Source organism: Sinocyclocheilus anshuiensis, unplaced genomic scaffold (genome assembly GCF_001515605.1).
Source record: "Sinocyclocheilus anshuiensis isolate Anshui unplaced genomic scaffold, SAMN03320099.WGS_v1.1 scaffold11, whole genome shotgun sequence".
In the NCBI taxonomy this organism is placed as follows: Eukaryota; Metazoa; Chordata; class Actinopteri; order Cypriniformes; family Cyprinidae; genus Sinocyclocheilus; species Sinocyclocheilus anshuiensis.
The window spans coordinates 1,494,348-1,517,362 of NW_015551076.1; the positions used below are offsets into that span (position 1 = coordinate 1,494,348).

General features: G+C 37.1%; 2 protein-coding genes across 2 annotated transcripts; both read right to left on the reverse strand.

Moving 5' to 3' along the window:
* Positions 1 to 331: 331 nt before the first annotated feature.
* LOC107662430 (cytochrome c oxidase assembly factor 3 homolog, mitochondrial-like) lies at positions 332 to 2,228 on the reverse strand. Its single transcript, XM_016452451.1, has 2 exons — positions 2,031 to 2,228; positions 332 to 1,350 (listed from the first exon to the last, which is right to left on the reverse strand). Exons 1-2 carry the CDS (start codon positions 2,203 to 2,205, stop codon positions 1,244 to 1,246), a joined length of 282 nt encoding a protein of 93 aa, XP_016307937.1. The 5' UTR covers positions 2,206 to 2,228; the 3' UTR covers positions 332 to 1,243.
* A 563-nt stretch (positions 2,229 to 2,791) lies between these two features.
* On the reverse strand, positions 2,792 to 22,655 carry LOC107662419 (rho GTPase-activating protein 27-like). The gene is made up of 16 exons (XM_016452439.1): positions 22,637 to 22,655; positions 19,726 to 20,576; positions 9,631 to 10,107; positions 9,262 to 9,474; positions 8,514 to 8,594; positions 8,238 to 8,345; positions 7,776 to 7,862; positions 7,282 to 7,368; positions 6,609 to 6,800; positions 6,440 to 6,527; positions 6,226 to 6,348; positions 5,965 to 6,063; positions 5,812 to 5,889; positions 5,160 to 5,294; positions 4,363 to 4,468; positions 2,792 to 4,164 (listed from the first exon to the last, which is right to left on the reverse strand). The coding sequence occupies exons 1-16, from the start codon at positions 22,653 to 22,655 to the stop codon at positions 3,990 to 3,992; spliced, it is 2,919 nt and encodes a 972-aa protein (XP_016307925.1). The 3' UTR covers positions 2,792 to 3,989.
* Between the last annotated feature and the right edge of the window lie 360 nt (positions 22,656 to 23,015).

The window sequence follows — 23,015 nt, forward strand, 5'->3', positions numbered from 1 at the left end:
ATATATATATATATATATATATATATAGAGAGAGAGAGAGAGAGATATAGATAGATAGATGATAGACCGACAGATAGATAGATAGATAGATAGATAGATAGACAGATAGATAGATATTCTTGTTTATATCTTCAGTTTTTTAATATAATATATAAATTATTGCTGTTTGTTGTTTAATATTTTGCAACAATATTATGTAGCATGTAACAATTGAACTACAAATTTGCTTAAATTGTTTTGTGGAATTACAGGGTTTGCGTAATTGCATCATCATGGCAAGAAAATTTAAATGCACAAAAAGTTAATAAGCATCTTTTTCTTCGAAAAAAAAAAAACGTTACATGCATGATGCATATTGTTTATGTCTTGTTAAAATACTGTTTTAATAGTAAAACAACAATTCTAGATTGGCCCCCATACACTCCCAGATTTTTGATTTTCTTTAAAGAAATAGAAGAAGAATTCAAAATCAATTTGATAAAAATTATGCCACAATTGATCTTAAAGGTATGCAACCAAGAATATTCCTTTAACATCCCCAGTAAGAATATTATCAGAGTGGAGAAGGCTGCAAAAGTTCAATCTAACATAGCTCTATGGGATAAGGTTTTGCAGACCTTAGGATTCTTAAATACAGTATGTACAATTTTTCATTATGACATGACTAATCTATGACATTTGTTATGATATTCTCCAGATTTCTCAGAGACTCTGGAAATCAAGCCTATATAACTAATCCATTTTGTCTCGAGTGGCACATGACCGGAAAGGTACAGTGTGTCCTGTGCGCTTATCAAGCCATGCCTGTATACTGTATAAACAAACTAGCTCCTATCAGCTCCTACTAATGTGACATATACTGCCATCTAGCGGAATACAATAGAATATTATAAAGCAGTTATAATAACAGTTCTGAAATATAACTAGATGCTTCACGTTGGAAACAATAGCCAATACATAAAACCTATCAAATTCAATATCCATTTTTGTTTTATTTTTAAGTTACAGCAACTAACATAAGAAAAGGCAGACAAGGAATGATTAAAATAAATATAATGAAATCATTTGTTAGTGAAAAACACAAGTTAACAAGTTCATGAGGGCATTTTAATGCATATAATGTGGCTACCGGAAAATATGTTAATTGATAATGTATCAAGAGATCTACAGTCTCAAACATGAAGACAAATGATAACTGCCCTGCCAACATTAGAAAGTTGGCATCAGTGAGACAGAGGAGCATCTAAGAGTTGGCCCCCGTCCGAGGGCCTTTCATGACGAAGGTCTTTGCCTCATCATCAATCTCATCCATGATTCTCTCCTGCCTGACTGAGAGAATGGTGTAGCTGACTGATGCAGGGGTTAAGGCCATTACGTCATACAGCTAGAGATATAATAACTTATTAGTTAATACTTGGCTTGATTGATTTGTAGTTATTAATAGTTGGTGGGTAGGTATTCGTTCATAAAATTGTAATCATACCATTTTGGTAGAGACTCAACAAACATATTAGGTCACGATTCACCTGAAAATGTGCTAATAATAACATTTTACAGACACAAAAGTCATGATGCTACCATTTATTTCACTATGGTCATACCATGTCTTTTTGTCCCATGGTAATATTTAATATATCATACAAATATCATGGTACATGACTATGGGAATCATTATTTAACATTAATTTTGATATATCAAGGAATCATATCACAAACATCATTGTCCTTTGCTACTCTTGCGAAAAGGTTATTATGACTTTACCTTAAAATCATAAGGAAAAATCATAATAAAATGAAAAGTAATAACGTTAGCCTTTAGAGTTTTCAAGACAGTCCTGTAAATGTGTAAAATTTAATCAGTGGTTAATACCACGTAAACACAGTTTTACTGTAGTAACTGGGAGTCGGAAAGCATGAACAGTACCTACATTGACTGCATTTTTAAATTAAATGTGCAAAAAGATGTTTATCACTTATTAAACTAAACCAGGTGAGGCTGAACTGTCCTGTTATGAAACTATGAAGGATACATAGGCCCAGCACAAAGGCTCCGATGGTCAGGCCCGTGATCAAATTACGGCTTCGCAGTTGTTTTGAGTACCTCTTCCAGTGATCCAGTTCCTGCTGTCTTTTAAGGAGCCGTGTCTGAGCAGGTGTAAGAGGCTTTGGCGCTGTTGAGGACGCGTCCTCGGTCTTTCCCTCCATGTTTGTCTCGTGTTGTGTGACGTTCCGCGCTGCACCAATCAAATAAGCCATACGCGGACACGTCAGATGCCTCGATGCGAACAACCAGGAGGTGTCGCTGTGGAACTATGAGGAATAGGACTTGACAGAAATTAAATGAAAACTCCTGGCCCTCATTTAATCGACTGCTATTTCACTATGGACGGCCAAACCTGAAATTCTACATTTATTTCCTAATGGAAAATATTTCACAAAATTAAGTTCTGAACTTATATTTCTCATTTATTTTGTTCTCATTTCTCATGTGTAACAGTTACATACTGTAAAACATAGGCCTTCTTACTGAAATTTACTATGACTCTCATTTTAGCCCATAAAAAGACATCATTCTAAACATAGTTTTAATACATGTTTTTATGTTTAATGAATTTGTCTTAAGCATCTAACAAAGCCACCTTAAACTTGACCAGTATATTATAGCATTGTATATTGTAGTGTAACGTAAAAAATTAAAATAAACACTATATCACATATTTTTTAAACATTTGGAGAACTGGTGATTGAAAGCTGGAAAATATTTCAGGAAACAAAGACAAGAGCCAAAGAGTGAAAATGAAGGCACCGTATTTATTTATAATTTCTCACATTGCATTGATCTATAGTCCAGTGGTAATATCTATTCTCTATTTTAAATTGATGTACACACTTTTATCTGACAAAATGACTGTATATATGCACTCTTATAATACTAAAAACATTTTTTTATATCAATTTCCTAGAATTCTGAAATTCCCAGTGTAAAAACTATGCACATATTTGCATAACATTAAATATGGTCTATCTGTTTTATTTATAGAATATTTATCTCTGTAATAAAATGAAATTGCCAATTATTTCTTAACCATATTTTTATATAAACAACATATTTAAAATATGTACAGTTTAGTCTATATCCACAGAGTTCATTTTTAACACACAATGCACATCCATACTTCACTGCAAAATGTTCTATTGTTCATTATATTAATTTTCATACTTCTGTGCAATGCCCTGTCAGCATTTTATAACAATATTTCATCTTAGAGACTAAAGACAGTAAAAAATGTTAGTCATACAGTTGATTAAACACCTTTTTCTCAGCCTCCTGAACAATAAGGTTTAACCAGTAGTGCACCATATTGGCGATTAATCACACATTAAATCCAGGTGTCACCATCAAGATCTTTGTTCAGAGAAAAATTACAAATCAACCAAATATCCATACCTTTGTCGAGTATATTTACTTGTTCATACAACATTTGCACAGAAAACGCAAAGGAAAAAGCTGTTTGGCTAACTGAAAAGTGTTGTTGTTCCACAGGAACAGTTTTTGGGGAGTAGCAATAATATACAGTATATTATTCAGTAACATGTACAAGGATGTGCGCTGTATGTATAATACCTTTAAAGCAATTGTTGTAAGTTATTTATTATTAAGGACTCCACGACTGTCTCATCTCGAACATAACATTTTGACAAACTAGACATTTTCTTTCTTTATAAGATCTGTTTGATCATATCGGCAGATGATCCCTTCGGCTTTTTGCTCTCTTGATTTCGGCAGTACCAAAAACACAGATTGCATTAAAGAACAAGGCAGTTTCGAGGTTTCGCAATGCACTTATTTGTTGTGATATTTTGGCTTTGATTGACTGGGACAGTCAATGTCCAATCAGTAGACAGAAAACAGTCGGTCACCTTGTTCACTTGGGAATATGAGAAGCTGGTGCTGATGGGTGTTTTCTCTTGCTTTCCACTGGGTGATTTCATTTGGTTTGGAAGAGCTCATTGAACTCGTTGAGAATGAGCTCCACGATCTGGTTCTGGAAGACCATGTGCATGGTGATGTTGGACTCCTCCTGTGGTCTCAGCAACGTTGGACCGAACACTATGGCCATACTTTGGACAGACATGCGGTTCAGCTCACCGTGCTCAATCACTCTGTGGGACAGATGGGTGTATACTCAGAACTGCTTTTCAGTAAATAGACTGAGGATGCATTTAGTACTTCTACAGTTTTTCTCGAATGATCTGATCACTGTTAATACCCAAGGCTAATGGAAGTAACAAAATAAAACAAAGAGGGTCATCATACTACTGACGTACTACATTGAAACGGAATGAAAAATAGGTCCATACTTGCGAAGATGTCTGAAGAGAACATCCATGGTGTCATGGTTGGGCAAAGGCAGGTTTCTCACTAGATCTCGAATATATGAGACTTTCTGGCTGTAGTCACTCATTTCTAGAAAACAAATACAATTCTTGAGCTCTTAAACATGCATGAATGAGGTTTTGGTCTTGGAAATTAAACAGTGTATTGTTTTTGTAGATACTCCCTACAGTTTCCATAATAATCAAATAGAGTCAAGTGGAATCATGAATCATTCATTTCAGAGTTCATGATGCATTGCATCATTTAGGAAAAAAATCATAACCAAATCATGCTGTCAAAGTAAATATACATCAATAGTTCTCATGCCAAAAATATATTACTTTTAATATCTAGCTCTTTATGAAATAAAAGCTTTTTTATGTATATATCATGTGTCAAAACTTAAAGGGATAGTTCACCCAAAACTGAAGATGTCATCATTTACTCACTCTCGAGTTGTTCCAAACCTGTATGAGTGTCTTTCTTATATTAAACACATAAGAAGATCATTTGAAGAATGTTAGTAAACAAAGTTGCTGTTAGCCATTGAAAAAAATATAAATGGAAATGGAAATTATTAAACGGAAATCAATGGCTACTAGCAACTGTTTGGCTACCAACATTCTTCAAAATATCTTCATCTCTGTTCAACAGAAGAAAGAAACTCATACAGGTTTGGAACAACTTAAGAGTGAGAAAATAATGACAACATTTTCATTTTTGGGTGAACTAAAAAAACAAACATTGATTTTGCTCTCTAAAATAGGACAGTGACACTCACGAATGGCTGCGATGAACCTATCAAAAAAGCTGAAGGGGAAAAGAGGCTCAGGAAGTTCACGCAGGAAAAGCTTCAAAGCTCCTGTGATCACATGGATCTCTTCCCACTGCCCATCCTCCAGATCCAGATCCTCTTCTACAGAAAGCAAGGAATATACAGTTTTATATAGTCAATAATACAGTATTGTTTATCCACCACTGCTATAATAAATAAATCAATCAATTCTGAAAACTTAACTGTTTAAGGAGTTTCCACACGAATTTGTGATTTTACAGCAGCAACCATTTTTATTAACATTATTTATATTATGTTTATAGCTATTTACGATAAAAATAACTAAAAAATCATACTTTTACAGCATTGTAAGAAAAACTATACAAGCTCTTTCAATTTGACCTCTGATAATTTTCTAAAGTTCTAAAAATTCCTCCTCATGAGAAGTTTTTAAAACATCAATTAACATTCCGAACTAAATCCTCAACTATAACTGCAGTAATTAAGGTGTTTTGGCAGATTGTTACCATGGTAAATGCGTTTATTTCCAGCATTCTATAAACACTGATCAACTCAGTCCTAAATGGTGGATGTATACAGTTCAAGGGTTGAAAACACAGTTAAAGTCATTGTGATGATGTGTCTAGCTCTTGTTTACCATGATCAGCTTTATATCGCAGCTTCTGGATGACAGCCAGGTTCCCGCTCACTCTGTAGAGTCCATCTATTTTCAGACCTACACAGAATCTGACACTTTAGATAACTTTTCTCACTAATGAACTTGCAAACAGACACCAAAATGAATGCTTACCCCTTTTCTCAACAGATCTGATGCATTTTTCCATAAACTTGGGCACGGTTGTGTTTTCCCGATGACAGAGGGTGTCTAGGTGGCAGCCAAACACATTCTCTGTAAACAAAGAGAAACTGAAAATTAAAACGTTTTGAACATGGGATAAGGACAAGTCCACGAGACTTTGAAAGTGAGTCGTCAATATTTATAGACTGCATTTAATCACAGTCAGCGACATTAATTAAGCTCATGTTAAAAGAGGCAAAAGTTGATACTAACCTTTAATGTAGCCCTTCTCTTTGACTGACTGCAGGGTGGGCCGCCGCTGGAGGAACTTGCGTAGCTTGGTGCGAACACGGCCCTGTTCAATGTCTATGCTACTAGAAGAACTCAGTCTTGTTGCTGTAAGAAGAATATTTAAAAATACAAAGATGCTGAATTAAATGATTAAGAACAGCAATGTGATTGATGTGCATCTGATTCAGTTACTGACATTCACTCTTCCTCTCTTTATCTGCAGGCAATGGAGATTTTTCTGGGATATCTTCTGCTTCATCCTCCGAGAAATGGCCATGGTCCTGCTGTGAAAGATCACAACATCATTTTAAGAGCAAACATGACAGGATTTTGTGTTTTCCTGTTAAACGGTTTGTGGCACTCACCAGCAGTCTGATGGTGTCCAGAATGATCTTGTGCCAGTCGTGTATGATGCTGTCTGTGTCATATTGTATCAGATACTCAGAGCCGTGACGTGTCTTGAGCTGCTCAGAGACATGGACAGTGTTACAGGCTTTATTATTCAAAAATATGGACTGATATATGCTGACAAGAAAATCTCTGAGGGCAAAAGCCAACAATTACTGGTGTCAATCCATGTCAAGGTAATACATTTTGAATTGGTCCTATTATGCTTTTTCACTTTTTCAACTTTAGTTAGTCTATGTTGTTGTTTGAGCATAAAAAAGATCTGCAAAGTTACAAAGCTCCTCTTTGTGAAAGTTTAAAAATATACTATTTGCCCATTTCATAATGACAAACAAATAAGAGCTAAATTTCAGAAAACTTTGTGTGATGTGAGTGCAACAAAATTAAAAATAATAATAATAATAATAATTTAAAAAAAGTGTTAGTGCAGGTCTGTTGGTAGCATGTTAAATGAACAACGACGGAACAGCATGCCACAAAACAACACTATCTACAGCTACTAACGAAAGACACACATTTTAAAATGAAGCAAAACTATTTTCCAGCCACTGGACAACAAGCAGTGATGTTAGTTTTCATCTAATGCACGACATGTTAGTTTTGGACCCCAATGCAGACAACTTAACAGGCCCAATAAACAAGCTCAGGACGCACATGATGAGAATGTGAATCTGTGCTGTGACTGGACAGGTTCCTCCGCCGCCTTAACTTTTTATCCTTGAGAAAGGGAACAAAATCTTGGGTTCTCACTAAATCTTGGACTTCTTTTCATTTTTGTAGAGCAAATCACATTATATTGCATATTTTTGATCAACAACTAGTTTATTTTTACATAAAAACCACTGACAACTAAAGCACATTATAAAAACCTGATAATGGCAGGAAATCGTTTACTTGAGACTTAAAACATCTTTTTTTATTAGCATGGCCTTAAACAATGGTTTATAATTAGTTTTAGATCATGCATGCAAAAGTATTCCATTAGGGGAACTTGACATGAATGAGAGCAAAATGACAATGCAATAAGAATGAGACTGTTACACATGAATGAGTTTTGGTGAACTAAATGACATGAGTTAAAAGCTCCACTGAGGGCTGGAAATAACAGAGGTCATGTTACATACGTTATGCTGTGATTCTGGTGAATTCCCTGAACTGGATGCATCACTGGCATTGTCAGAGGCGATCCGCCTGTGTGAGGGAGAAAATTTCTGCAGGAGGAAAACGAGAGAAAGAGAAATAAATGAATATTAGCTGGTGGAAAATGGTGCGGTGGTGTGTCAGATCAGGTAGCAGATGTTTCCTTCCTTCCTGTTGTGGTCACTGATGTAAGCTGCAAAAATAGCTGAGAATGAAATGTCTCACATGAGAGAGAACAGTGAGAGGGCATCCCTCACACAATTTGCTGAAACTGTGAAGAAACTTTTTGGTTTATGTCTAGCTGTCTCTGACCTCTATAAGGGTTCACAAGTCAGATAAAGGTTAATGAGTTACAAAGGACAGGATTTTTTAAAAAGTCAAACAACTGTGTATATCTTAAATTATACGAGTGAACAGATCCAGGTTAAGAGTGTCCTGAAACTCACCAGGTCTTCCTGAGATACAGTGAACTGGGATTGTCTCCAGTTCATAACAGGTTGAGCATCTTGGTCTGTTCCATTTCCATTGATCGGCTGACCAGGCGGGACTGAAGCCTTTACACAGAGTCAATAAAGGTCTTATGAGTTCATACAGAGTTCAGGGTGAGATATGCATTTGTAAAGAATATAAAAATGTTTATTTGACCAAAAAAAAAAAAAAACCCACACAAAAACAGAATGAAATACAGAAACTTGAACGTCCAAAGAAAATCCTATACAGACCTCTGGAAGGGTCCACTGACATTTAGACCCATCTTTTAAGTAGTAATACATCTTCCCTTTGTCATCCTTAGACTGGATCCACTGCGATTGGGAGACAAAAATATTAGTTTTGGTTTATTTATTAAGCGACTTATTTTAAAGAAGATTTGGCTCTGAAATTATTTACATTAAAATAAAAGTATATATTTGAGCATATGCAACGTGGAGATATAGACCCACTAGACTAGAGAACTATTTGACAAATCTTTCCCAAAGATCAACACATTCCTTGCCTCTAGCATGTTTATTTATTAAATATGCTGGCTATTTGATTTCACTTTTAGCTTCCAATAAGAAAATAGCAACCCCAGCTCCATTTTAAACATGTTTAATATCATCCCCAATGATTGTCTATTAAAATTAGTGCAGACAAATTGGAAAATGTCTGCAGATTCTGTATGGAGCTGATCTGATTGATAAACAACGTCCTCAGTTTTTTGCAATGAGCACAGTAATACATACAAAACCAATAGCTATAAATCTGCTAAATCTCCTTTGATATCTTATAAATGAAATCAAAAAGAGCTCTTACATATATTAATAATGTATTGCTTTAAAAAAATGATCATTCAGGATTCCACTGGTTTTGGGACCTAAACCAAGAGTATTTTTTCCCCAAGTCTACATAGTGTATGATCATTGTGGTACATTCATGTGCACTCCCAGCCTTATGTGCGTGTGTGTGTGTGTTGTGACGAACTCTCATGACCTGTTCATGTGTGAGTTCATTTGTGTAGACAGATTTTCCATCGGCCCCTACAGAGTGAGCCCAGCCCACAGGGACGTCTTTATGCATGTCCACAACAGCCCTAGGGATGATGGCAAGCTTGATTTGGGGCAACTGAAAATCCTTAAGGAGCTGAAGAGAAATATGGGAATCCTCACGCTGATTCGTTGGGTAGTCCTCCTCTGGAAGAGGTGGCTGCGGAAGCAAAAAGTGAACAAAAAACAGGGACAGAAGTCTTTACTGCCAGTTTGGATCAATTTTTTGCATCCTTGCAGAATAAAATTATTACATTTCTTTAAAATAATCTTACTAATTATAAATGGTAGAACAGATGGAGAGGCAGAATCTTACCGGCCCGTTTGGCTCCTTGCCATGACTGTGTGCCTTATCTGTAGAGGACGGAGGTGGTTCCGTTGGCTCCGGGGCAGTCCAAGAGGTTTGCTTCAAAGCATAATTATAATAATAATGTCTCCCAGTGGTCTCATCCAAAAGCTGCTCCCAGTCAGAGCCCAGCAAGTGTGCTGAGGACGGGGTGGACACGGGTATGGGGGAGGTCACAGACTCCATACCTGCTCCTGCTGGGGGGCTACGGGGATCAGACCAACTGCTCTGTCCTGTGGCAGGGTGGTAGTAGTACTCCTTACCGCTGTCGTGGTCAGTATGGACCTGCCATCCGGCCGAGTTGGGAGGGGAGGTGGAGTCCGGAGCAGGACTGAGGGTGATGCCGGGCGACGAGCAAGTTGAAGTAGAGGAGTTTGAAGGGCGAGGAATGGTCTTCTTTAGGTCAGTAATGTTGGCATACACAGCTGTGGTTGGGTCATTCTCTGTCTGATGAGAGAGAAGAACGATGATGTTTTGGGTATAATGGCAGCTTCTACAGGACTAAATTTAATCTAAAGATAAAAAAATCATCATCATCATCTGATGACCATCAAGGTTAAAACAAAGTAAATTTAAGTACTTGAAGTATTTATCAAGTACTGTATATCATAATCAAATTAAATGAAATTTCTCTTGTTTGACTGAATTAGAACGGAAATGTCAAAAATTATTCAAATCAAAATAGTCCTTTCTGTCAGAAAAAGGTCCTATGTGCTACTTTGTAAGGTTTAGAGATCTAAAATAATCATGTGCTGACTTAGTTTGACTAGTTCAACCAAATGTACTTTGTAGCAAATACTGAAAGCATTGCACTTTACATTTCATTGGACTTCTGGAATTCTGTTGTGTATGTAAGTATTGAAAAAAGTAAATATTAAGCTTTTATGGACACATACAATTGAACAGACCACATCACACGGAACATGGCACTGGCATGAGGAGTGTATCTGTCTATGTCCCATGCAAGAACTTCCATTATTCATCTGAACAAAGGTCTATAGAAACCTGATGAAATCAAAGAGCTATGGGAAGAAAATCCTGCTGGAACCGCTCCCTCGATTCAGGAAAACACAAGGACGTTTATGTGGAATCAAATATCTTGCCAGCTTTCATCTTCAGGCCTTCACTCTTTTTCCCGTTATAGAGTTCTTCAGTGGAATTTTAATAAACTAGAACAGACCTCTGCACTTAATTGGAAAGTTTGCCCAAAACATTACAAACCAATAAATCACCTCATGCTGTTTAAAACATTTTTAGAGTTATATAAGAATACAGAGTTGTATGGACAGCTTAAGAGTATGTACTGTACACTTGACAGTCAAAGTCACCATTTGTGTAAAAAAGAGCAGCTTGGACATTCTGCTAGCTAACTCCAGTCCTCTAGTTAAAGGATAGTTAGTGTTTCAACCATAATGAGGGTGAGTTGGTGACATAATTTTCATTTGTGTTAGAACTATCATGGCATCATAGCAAAAAGCTGGCAAGACGTAGACTGGAGCCCTGCTGCACACCTTTGGAAAGCTCATTGGAAACCACAATGTGAGGTCGGAAAAACATCAACAACAGGCCAGCCTAATGAAAACCTGTGTTTGTTTAGTCCAAGTGAAAGTTTCTCTGGATACCATGTTCTTCCAAAATGAGGAAACATCCAGATAATGTGTTTTCCAACGCACAGCACATTCTCTGGGGAATTCCAAAATGAGGAAGCATCCAGATAATGTGTTTTCCACAGCACACTCTCTGGGGAAGGGAAGCCAAGATCAAAACATAACAACGGGCAAAGGTTTCCGCTGCACGATGTACATTTGAGAGGAGCTTGATACACACATAACGCTGGAGTGTGGACCACTGCCAAAATGTACGGCCTGCTGGAGTATCACAATAATCTGATATATGCGTCAGCTAAAAAAGAACCCAAGTGCATCAAAATAATATAAAATTAATAAACTATGTCAGTTTACAATGCAGCAAACAGAACAACTTGATTTTACAAGTTTATTTTAAGTTTAAAAACATTGTCTCTGTGTAAATATATAAATTATGATAATGTGTATTCAAGTGCTGTAAATGAACACAGCATTTTTAATCACATTTGAGCTTTTTGTTCACTAAACTCATGCAGTTTGACAAAGTACAAATAATCTATGTATTAATCTTTTAATTAGTATAAAGTAGTGCTGTCAAACGATTAATCGCCATTAATTGCATCCAAAATAAAAGTTTGTTTATATAATATATGTGTGTACTGTGTATATGTATTATGTATATATAAATACACACACATGCATGTATATATTTAAGAAAAATATGTTACGTTTACATATTAAATATACTTATATATGATATAATTTATATGAATATATACATGTAAATACATGTAAATATTTTCAAAATATATGCTGTATGTGTGTGTCTTTAGATACATTACATATATATATATATAAAATAAATATACACAGTACACACACATATATTATGTAAACAAAAACTTTTATTTCTCATGCGATTAATCGCGATCTCTTATACAGGATCTATAAACACGAATGACCCATTAACAATTACAATTTGTTGATGGATTCAGTTCAAGACTGCAAAACAAAGGTTAACCATCTGACCCTGTGTCACTTCTTAACTAGCAATAACAAACTTGGAGTAGAAAATTGCTGGGTAAACAACAGTTTCTTTTAAGCAAACAATAGCAGGGTAGTCTGACAAGCACGATATCCTACCTGCGTATCTGTCGCAGCATTCCCACAAACCCCAGTCTCAGTCTCACAAAGCTACCTTGTTTACCGCTTACCTTACGAAACCTCAGAAAGGACTGCAGCCTTGGCATAAGCGTATGGCAAGCCTTAAGGATCACCTCTTTTACTTCCATCCGAGCAGTCAGCAAAATAAAGCTACTATCATAAAAAAAACAAAAAAAAAAACAAGACCAGATCAAAACTCAACTATTGTGTTCTGACCACATATGGTCCAACCTGAAAGAAGTGAGAGTTTCAAAACACCAGAAGATCTGGAAACGCTTTTCTGCTGAACTACAACACAGCTTCTGACTAACAGTACAGTACCAGCTGATATACAGTAAGTAGGGATTCACAGAAATTGGGAATTTACAAAAAAACATCCGGCTTTAGGGGAGGGGCACATCAGATTAATTGACAGGAAAGCTAAAGGGGATCTCCTGAGGGTCCAACAGGCATGTATGTGCGCACATATAAACACAGAAACCTCAACTGGGAACACAAACTAACTGCTGTAGGTGGAGGGACTCATGTTCAACTATCATTTCCTCTTGAGGTGGAGTAATGCTAATTAAAATAAACAAACATAATTATTGGCTTGGTAAACATCCTGCGATCTGTCAAAAAGGCTACATGGACAACAAACAAGAATTTGAAGTAAAATCAAAGCCATGCTTAAAGTAATATTCTTTAGTGTATGCAAAGTCCCATCATCCCAATAAGGGAAGTAGTGCTTGCAAACTGAAATCACAAATTTCGTCTCTCCCCTTAATTCCTCTTTCCTGCTGAACAAGCTATGTGCGAAGAACTGGGTGAGACGGGATTCTAGTGTAACCAAATCAAGCGGTAAGTCTAGATTAAAGGCCAAAGCTTTGTCATTCAAATAAAACCTCAAAAGCTCTTTTAGAAACTCACCTGACCCTGTGTGCTGATCTGTATTTCACAGAAATGTGTTAATGGATTAGACCTTTTTTTCCAGCATTGCAATTAGAATTGGCAGGTTTAAAAACAATGACAACAGGTACGATTTAGCTCAGCTCACAAACTATTGTTATTGCTCATATTTTAGGGATGTTTCTAAACCCCCAAATCTAGTTATTAAACTCTGGCATCATGTAGCTCAGCTCAAACCTCAAATAGTTTGGCTTGTTGAGGAGAGGTGTGCTATCTATGCAAATAATTTTTGGCCAATTAATAGCAAAATGTCCCAAAACATCCCATAGACTTACACTAAATGAGGGATCCGAGCCATATCTAGGATATCTAGGCTGGGTGTGTAGCACAGGCAAGCAATGTAAATGTACTCTGGTATTTTTATTGAAAAAGCAGAACACTCTACCAGCACTGGTGTCAAGGAAACTGCATCTGCGTTTCATGCCATCTTGTTTCAACTTAACACACTGACACACAGACCAAAAAAGTGTTGCAGGGTTCAAGAAGGCCCAACAAATTAACCAAATTTCAGTGTTGAGTTCATGTTTTAGAGAAAAATAATTTCTAACACTTTGATTTTGAAATAACAATCAAAATCCCTCAGGTAATTCAAATAGTTTTCATTTAAACCCACGAACTACAGTAAACTGCCAAAAATCAATGGACACTATGTTGTTTGGTCAATTATTTACGTCACCCATAGTCTCAAAATAGTCTTATGGCGTGACATTCCAGAGTATTTTGACCCCATTCTTGATCACTGAGTTTACAGACAGTTCTTCCTTATGCAACACAAACAATAACAGAAACCAGGAACACTTATACCAGTGTTCACAAACAAAGTACTTTAAACGATTTAAAACATTTCCTCATTGCTGTTCACTTAGGTCTGATTAAAAGTATATCTGAATAAATACATGTGTCTGATTAAAAGTAAAAGAATTTGTATTAAACCAGACGGCACAAATATTAGTCACAAAATAAATCCCACTGATTCATTCAAAGGTTGATCGCAGATCAAAATATTATCTAAAGTTATGAGGGTACCATGCGAAATTTAAACATCTGCATGCATCTCAGAGGTTTTGGCTTGCTCATGATGTAACTGCAAAATATCCATATCCAAAAGAGGCTGCAGATTTTAACCATTTGAAATGTAAATCACAAAAAGTGCAAAGAAATAATTAGAAGGCTATAATAAGCAATAATTAAACAGTCTGCATGCAATTTAATCAATCAATTAAATCCTTATTCACACAGCTTAGGTCTAAGCCAGGGGTGCCCAAACTCGGTCCTGGAGGGCCGGTGTCCTGCAGAGTTTAGCTCCAACTTGCCTCAACACACCTGCCTTCAAGTTTCTAGTATGCCTAGCAAGAGCTTGATTAGCTGGTTCAGGTGTGTTTAATTGGGGTTGGAGCTAAACTCTTCAGGACACCGGCCCTCCAGAACCGAGTTTGGGCACCCCTGGTCTAAGCAATTCAGAAAGCAAGTGGCCTTGTCTGTTCAAAACAGCTCCACTCCATTGAGACGTCAAAACAGACTATCTTGAATAATTTGATGCACAAATTAATCAGTTAAATGATAGATTTACCTCAAAGGTAAAGCACAATAATAAAATGTTCTGTCTACAAAAGCTCTCAATCTTTTCCGTGACCACTTAAGATTTCTTTATATATCAGTATTTAAATGAAATTAAAACCCAATATTATTTTACACAAAAATATAAATCTCAACCTGGAATTTAACAGTTTTAGTTTGAGTATTGTTTTAGTTGGCTATTTATAATGAATATGCTAACTGATTATCCTGTCTAATAAAAACATACAGTAAATAGGCTGCATGGCAATCATTTAACAGCAATAGACCTAATGAACCTTGACTTAATGGTAAAACAAGGCGTGGACATGAAATCTACTTTATATTTCTATATAAAGAGCTGTACATTTTTAATTTAAGAGGGAAAAACAGCTGATTTGCTGATCTCCTAGCAATTTTTGGAGATCAGCTTAAATAAGGTAGATCAGTGAAAACAGTTTAGACTGGTTTAAGCTCGTTTTTTAAAGCAGCGTTAGACTTCACAAACGCAAGTAACCAAAGGTGTAGGTATTAGGACATCAAAGCTGCTTAGAAACAATACTGTGAAAAGCGCAATACAAATAAAACTGAATTGATTGATAATTTCCCATAAACACAGACTATTCGCGCTCAAAGTCGTGGATAGCAAACGCTCTTATTATAATCATTAAAGCCTTCTAAAAACCGCGCGATTCGGTTGAGTTCTGCCTTGACCGCCATAAAAAGTCAATAGAAGAATAAGAAGAGTTCTGCCTTTATCGCGTCGAGAGCCAAGTAAAACAAATATGTGTATTCGCAATAATACCTGTATTTGATTTCCGCTGGGCGTCTCAGATGAATCCCCAGATCAGAAGAGAGTCGAGTCCGCCACTCTGAAGCGGCGCTTGCGCAGGTAAACTGGGAGCGGCGACCCACCTTGCTTTCTTTATTTTAACTCTTTCTTTCCCAAACGCACGGCGTTTTATGGTTCACAAGGACTAATACGAAGAGTATCTGCGGTGTAAACCGAAATTGGTGTATCCTTTGTAAATTTATTCCTGCATTTAGCTCTTAACAGTAGCCTATTCCGGCCATCGGTCACGCTCAGGAACGAGGCAGAGGACACGACACGGTTGGCTTGTATTCACACAGTGCCTATGTGTGGGTAGGGTGGGAGTTGTTCTGAACTTGTTTGGGTTTAAAGCACTGAAATGAGATTTGGAGGCCTTCAGGAAGAACTCCTCCTTTGTTTTGTAAACGTGCCAGTGGCTGAGAGGCATTTTAGCAGGATTGGACCAGCTGTCATATGTTCTCTTTCTTCGTTGTTGCCAGTAGACAAATAGAGGTACAATTACAATATAGCTTCTAGGCATATAATAGTGACTCGGTAAATCGGTGACTCCCTTAATATCAGAATTGAGCTCAAGTTCATTCTCGTGAATTATAGCCTCTGTAAACTATGTAGCAAAGCATGAAGTCATCTGAGGACCTTCAGATATGTTTGAAGTTTAATACAGTGCTGGTTTTGTGAGAAACATTTGCCTGCAACTGATGTAGACAGTCTAACAATTGGCTCTGAAACCCGATACAGGTGCACTGAGAGCTCCACTCCCACTGCGCCTCTCCTCTTCATTTCCAAACAAATTCCTAGCTATTCCCAAACAAGAGTGGAACTGAACTGATTCTCATAAGATCTGCAAAGGGTTAGAGAGTTAGGAGCAATTAAGCATACTGACACTCACTGCGTTCATCCATTTCTTGTGATATTTAAACAAAAGACAAAATAATATGATGTTGGAAAACATCATGTTTCAGTGACACTTTAAGAGAGGCTTTGTCCGCTATAACTTAAAATGCTTTGAAATGAGGCAGTGCTTAGAGAAACTGAGAACGAACTACTAGATTCCCTGGAATTTTGTACAAATTCTGGAATTCTGTTATGAAATGAAAATGAATATTTTATATTTAATCATTTTTCTATAGAAAGCTATTTCTGTAAAAAAAAAAAAAAAAAAAAAAGTAGGCCAAACATCTCTCTTTCACTCTCGCTCTCCATCTGTCTCTCTCCTCCCACAAAGTTTCAATTGTTTCAGTGGCTTTATGACAAACAATTTAAATTACCAATGTAGTAGAGAATGGGACAATTTGAAAATAACAATAAAACCCCCTCTCTCTCTTTCTTTCATACTCCATATTTATCTCCTTCTCCCTGGCTTTCTGATGAATTTCAAGCTTCAGGATCATGTACTGATTTTGAAAGCTAAAACATCTGTGCCAACAATAGTAGCCTTGCAGCTTCAACACCAAGCCTGACTCAGATCCCAACAGTGTCCCAGGAGATTAACATGTTCCCCTTTGAAGTTTACATGCAAAAAGCCAAATAATACGTTTTTTTTTCTCTACCACCACAAATTATTCTGAAACAAATAACACAATTATAAAATGTAGTCTCATATTATATTTCAGGGTTGAATTTGATTGAAAACATTGCCTGCTACTAGAAGTGAGATGCATTTCTATTTTGTATTCTTTAAGAGACAGTTGACACAAAAGAAAACCTAACCCTGTTGTGACGTGCCCTGTAGCTTTTATTAATTGAACTCTGTGGCACAGTGTGTCCAAACCTCTCAAATTTGTTCACACACACAAGAAAAAGGGATGGGCGCCCTGTTAACCTGTAAGCAGGCAAGTGCATTACAAACATAGTGAATGCAAATAAAACTGGATTTTTATGTTTTCTTTGGATAGGCCTACAGTTTGTCAGTTTGCAGGGTAGTGGCTAACTGCTGTTATGTTGGTACACATGGTTTTTATAGGATGAGAGTTCTAGATGTCTTTAATAGGATAAAACACACACTTTATCCTTCCCTTGCTGTAGGAAAAGCTGTAATATCCTGTTCTGATGTCACGTAGGAGGGCGTTATTGTTAAGCGGCTCTCCTTTATTTCCCATTGTTTCCAGTGCTTTATTTCATGTGGCTCCAAAAACAGCTGAGTAACTACTTCTTAAGTGAACAAAATGCCACATTGATGGTGACCTGATCACATCACATGGCTGTCTGTAAATTCTGTTAGTGAAAGTAGAAGATATGATAATGGGTACAAGTTCGTTTATAGTGAATCTCAGTTCTTTACGAAAAACGTACTGCTTTCAGTGCTTTGCTTTGATTTACCATGCCAACATCGCCTCCTAGTGGCCCACTTTGATCAAATGCCCAAACATTTCCTTTGATACACACTTCCTGTTCTACTGCTTTCCCTCATAAGGATTTTATGCCCTGTTGTTTACCAATCCTGCCAAGCGGAGATAATATACGTGTCAAAAATACACAAATTTTAAATGTCAAAAGTCATTATTTAATCCAATACATAACTTCCCTTGTATATAAGCAGACTGCAAATGTCTGTAGTATGATGATATTCCATTCTAGCTAACTTTCATACTTTTCTCTGTCCAAGACAGAAGACAAATTTTAACATTACAGTGTATGTGAAAGGCAATGATGTAACTGGGTTTAAATGATTTATGACATCTTTCGGCATCAGTGTTGGTTGTGTCTGTACAGAAATAGGCCAGTATGGTTTAAGGAACCGTTAACAGTGAAATTTTGAAAGAGAAACCAATGCTTCAAAGAGGATTCGAAAACAAGCATTCTTGTTTGCATCAGCAGATCCTGTAAGACTGTAATCTGTAAGGCATGCATGGTCTTCAAAACCTCAAGACTCTTTAACTTTGTTAATTCAAAGTTTGACTTGTCTAGTTAAAGGGATCGTTTACTCAAAAATGAAAATTACCCATGATTTACTCAACCTCAAGCCATCCTAGGTGTATATGACTTTCTTCTTTCAGACGAATACAATCAGAGTTATATTTAAAAAAAAAAAAAAAGAAGTCCTGGTTCTTCCACGCTTTTACAATGGCAGTGAACGGTGGTCGAGACTTTAAAATTCCAATAAAGTGCATCTATCCATCATAAAAAGCATTCCACACAGCACCGGGGCATTAATAAAGGCCTCCTGAAGTGAATCGATGTATATGTGAATGAAAAATATCCATATTTAAAACTTTATAAACCATAAATTCTAGTTTCTGCTATCTGTAGTACTCATGTACACAACAGAGTGGCGCCAGCAGGTGATGTAGGACGTAGGCGTAGCATAAACTCTGGTGAGAATATGCTAGTCTCGCGAGAACCAAGTTTTGTTCACAGCAAAGGAAAATCAGTCTCCTCTTGGATTATATCAAAATCCTCCAGCCTTTACAAATCCTCTTTGTACTTCTAATTTGTGACCGGTGTTTTGTTTTGCTCTGTCCACTGCGCTTCCGCGTTCGTCATCACATTCGCCTACGTCCTACATCATCTGCAGGAATGCCACTTTCTAGTGAACGTACGTACAACAGTTATGGAAGCTAGAGATTACGGTTTATAAAGTTTCTAACAAAAATGCATCGATACGCTTCAGAAGGCCTTCATTAACCTCCTGGAGCCATGTGGAGCACTTTTTATGATGGATTTATGCACCTTTTGTTGGACTTCAAAATCTCGACCCCCCATTCACTGCCATTCTAAAGCTTGGAAGAGCCGGGACATTTTTTAATATAACTCCAATTGTATTCATCTGAAAGAAGAAAGTCATATACCCCTAGGATGGCTTGAGGGTGAGTAAATCATGGGGTAATTTTCATTTTAGGATGAACTATCCCTTTAAGAATTACACTTGTTGCAGTCAAATTAATTTACATTCTGCTTCCCTATATATATTCTATTTGCTGCCTTAAAAATCTGGAAAGGAATAAGAATTTAAAAGGCATTCTCATATAGCTAAAACTGTACCTTTATTGTTGGAGCAGAGCATGATGTGTTGGTCTGAGGGTTTGGCAATCCAGCAGGTGTTTTGTCTGTCAGTGTCGACAGGTCCAGATTCAGATCCGATATGGATTCATAAATATTCTCAGAGTCAGGTGATGGCAGTGGTTCTGAGCTAGAGCTTTCACTTTCTGGCTCTATTGGGGATTCCAGCTCGGGAGACTTCCTGTGAGGTTTGGTCTCGTTTAGGTTCTTGATGATGGGGAGCTCCACAGGTTTGACAGGGATAGGTTTATGGAGAGGGTCAGCTGGGCTGAAGCTAGGCACTCGAAACTTATCAGGCACCGTTTCAATGCAAGAGCCGAACAGCAGATTGGTTGCTTGACTCATCCTCTTCTTCTGATGTGATGAGTCTGAGGCAGAGACCGTGTTCAGGGAGATGAGGGAGTCTGAAGGTCCGCCATGTTTGTAAGAAGGGGGCTCGTGTAAATCTAAAGGAACTCCAAATGTAGACATGCGGTTATCTGTCTTGTGGTAATTCCCTTTGGAGCGAAGTCTAATTGTCACCTCATCGGATTTGCGGCCCTCTGTGAGGTCAGGCACCACAGGCTTCACAGCGGGGCCTGGAGGCTCTCTGAAGTCTAGAGGTGAAGGGATGTTGGGTGGAAGCTCCTTGACATATTTAGCAGGGATATAAAATGGCTTGGCTTGTTCATCTTTGCAAACATGCCACCAGTGATCGTTTGTTTTGGCCAGAAGGATGTACCGCTCGTTGGGTTTAATGGACACCATGTGACCATCCCGGCCCTCGTATTCATATTCAAACTCTACCAGTACCAGGCCCAGACTGTTTAAGGATGTCATCTTACCCGTCTCACCTATTCACCCCTTGAGGGAATCAAGCTGGAATCAAGGCTCAGGAAAAGCCCTCCTGTGGGTAGAAAACAAATGAGAGGATTATAAAAAGCAATTTGAGCAGAAGACACGGATTACTGTTTATTTGCTGCCTCACATTTGAGTCATGAGCAAAGGGCACCTGCTGTATAAATGCAAAAACAACAGCACTTTGGCTGAACTTTCTACAGGTCCAGCTATTCAGACTTTGCCCAACAAGCCTGATTCTATCAAAATGACATGGTGCTGCTCCTTGCACAATAGTATATCTAAAGTTGTATGAACTGTCATACATAGTAGAAACAAAGTACACTAGAAATTGCTAGTAAAATTCACAAATACAAAGAAACGGTACTGTTTTTTAAAAACTTTTCACCAAAGGACTGTGTCCAAAAAAAATATATAAAAAATTGAAACGGTCTGTTGCAAAATTGTATTGCCATGGTGAAGTCACTGCTAATTCTAATCAAGCACAGTATTTCATTGCATCGGTACCACATTCATTTTAAGTCAACAGTGGAGATCTCTAACCTACACCTTTTGTCAACAGCTGATGTTTAACCCAAGAGAATTAAGGCAGGCAACTGTGATATAGTGCGCTGATATGGACCAATAGCTGAGGTTAAATGCCCCAGTTCTGATCAGTGACCTGAAGCAACCAATCAAGCATGACCTCCACACAGACTCTCAAGAAAGATCAGAGCACCTTTTTTGGAATGTAATAGTAATTCATTTCGCATTATAATTACATTCATTGTAATTCATTTTATATAGATGTTAACTTATTAGTATTATATGAATTAATAGTATTACATCTATATAATGTATATGTGTCTAGAGGATTATATTAATTGCCAGTTTATCTGTTTACAGAGTACTTAAAGAGATTCACCCTTGACGCAACAGCGGTTTAATGTTTGCTCACATTAGTAATGTTTGATCACTTGGTAATCTTTTGTATGTGGTTTGACTACTGCCTGTAAAGGAAAGGAAGTTGACTGTAATACGAAAGACAGATAACAGCATAGTGTCAGTAATCAAAGTGCTATTTGGAATCAGCTGCCAGCAATTTATGTAAAAAATTCGGATCTGAGATATAGACACACAGGATATTATGTCACTGACATTTTAAAGAACATTGATTGATCTGATTGCCAAAGCACTGGAGATGTGACGCATTGTGTCAGTTCTAATGTAAATATTACATTGCTGCACCTTTGTTTTTTATTATCTGATGACCACTATTTCACTTGATCTTTTTAAAAGTCTGGTTTTCATGGTGGCTGTTTTTAAAAGACTTCCTTCCTCTTGCATGTCTAATACAAAGAGAGAGAGAAACAGAAGACATGCTGCACTGTCAGCAACAAAAATTTGCTTTCTACTGATTTGAGATGTGTGTGTTCCGGTTATATCTGTGGTCATATAAGTTTATACTTGGTTGTATAAATAAATGTGAAACTTCAGAACTTGGTCAGGAGCTTCTTGTCATGCTAAGATGTCAAGTCCCTCAACCCCAATGTGCCATGTTCCTTTTAAACATCCCGTGTGTAGTAGTTGTTTGAAGCTGTCAAATCAAAGCAAGCTTGCTTCTTCAATCAAACAATTCTCCAAGGATCTTAAATGCAGTTTTTTTATGTCTAGTCACAGCACTGATTCCATGTACTAGATGCATATGCTCCGTGGCTCTTTCAACAGATAAGCAGCATTTCAGACACTATTGGGTCAAAAATAGACCTATATAAATGGTTTGTAAATAATTATTTTAATATTATACAAATCATGTATTAAATACATTGAGTATTTGCTTTTGTTTAATCACTTAACATAGATGTAAGCTAACAGTAAAAGGGCATCTCTCAAGAATTTCTTGTCAGACCTGGGCCCTCATTTATCAACAATGCGTAGAAAAGGTTCTATATTTTGTCCTACGAATTAAATTTAGAATGTAAGTAAAAAAAATCCATATTTATGAAACATGCGTACGCGGTTCTTACGCACGCCAGCAAGTAATCATAGTTGATAAATCCCACATGTTCTTAAGCACCATGCTCGTTCACGTTCATGGTCATTTGCATTCAGAAATGCCTCCAATAAACCATGACAACACCTTATAAATCACGTGAATGTATAATGTCCTCACCAAAATCATGGCAAAGAAAGCGGTACCAACTGAGAAGACATCCTGTGCTCTCACTAAACAGATCAGCGTGCTCTTTGAAAACGCGTTCTCTGCACAGCTCATGGTTTGCCGAATCTTCCAGCAAAGCGAGATCAGCCATGACACTATAGCTACATTTCAAATGACTTCCCAGCTGCACGGCAAAAAAAAAAAAAGGCTTATCTTACTTAGCATTTTTGTCTTGTTTCTAGTTAAAATATATAAAAATTCTTAAATCAAGATGCATTTACTATAGAAGCAAAAA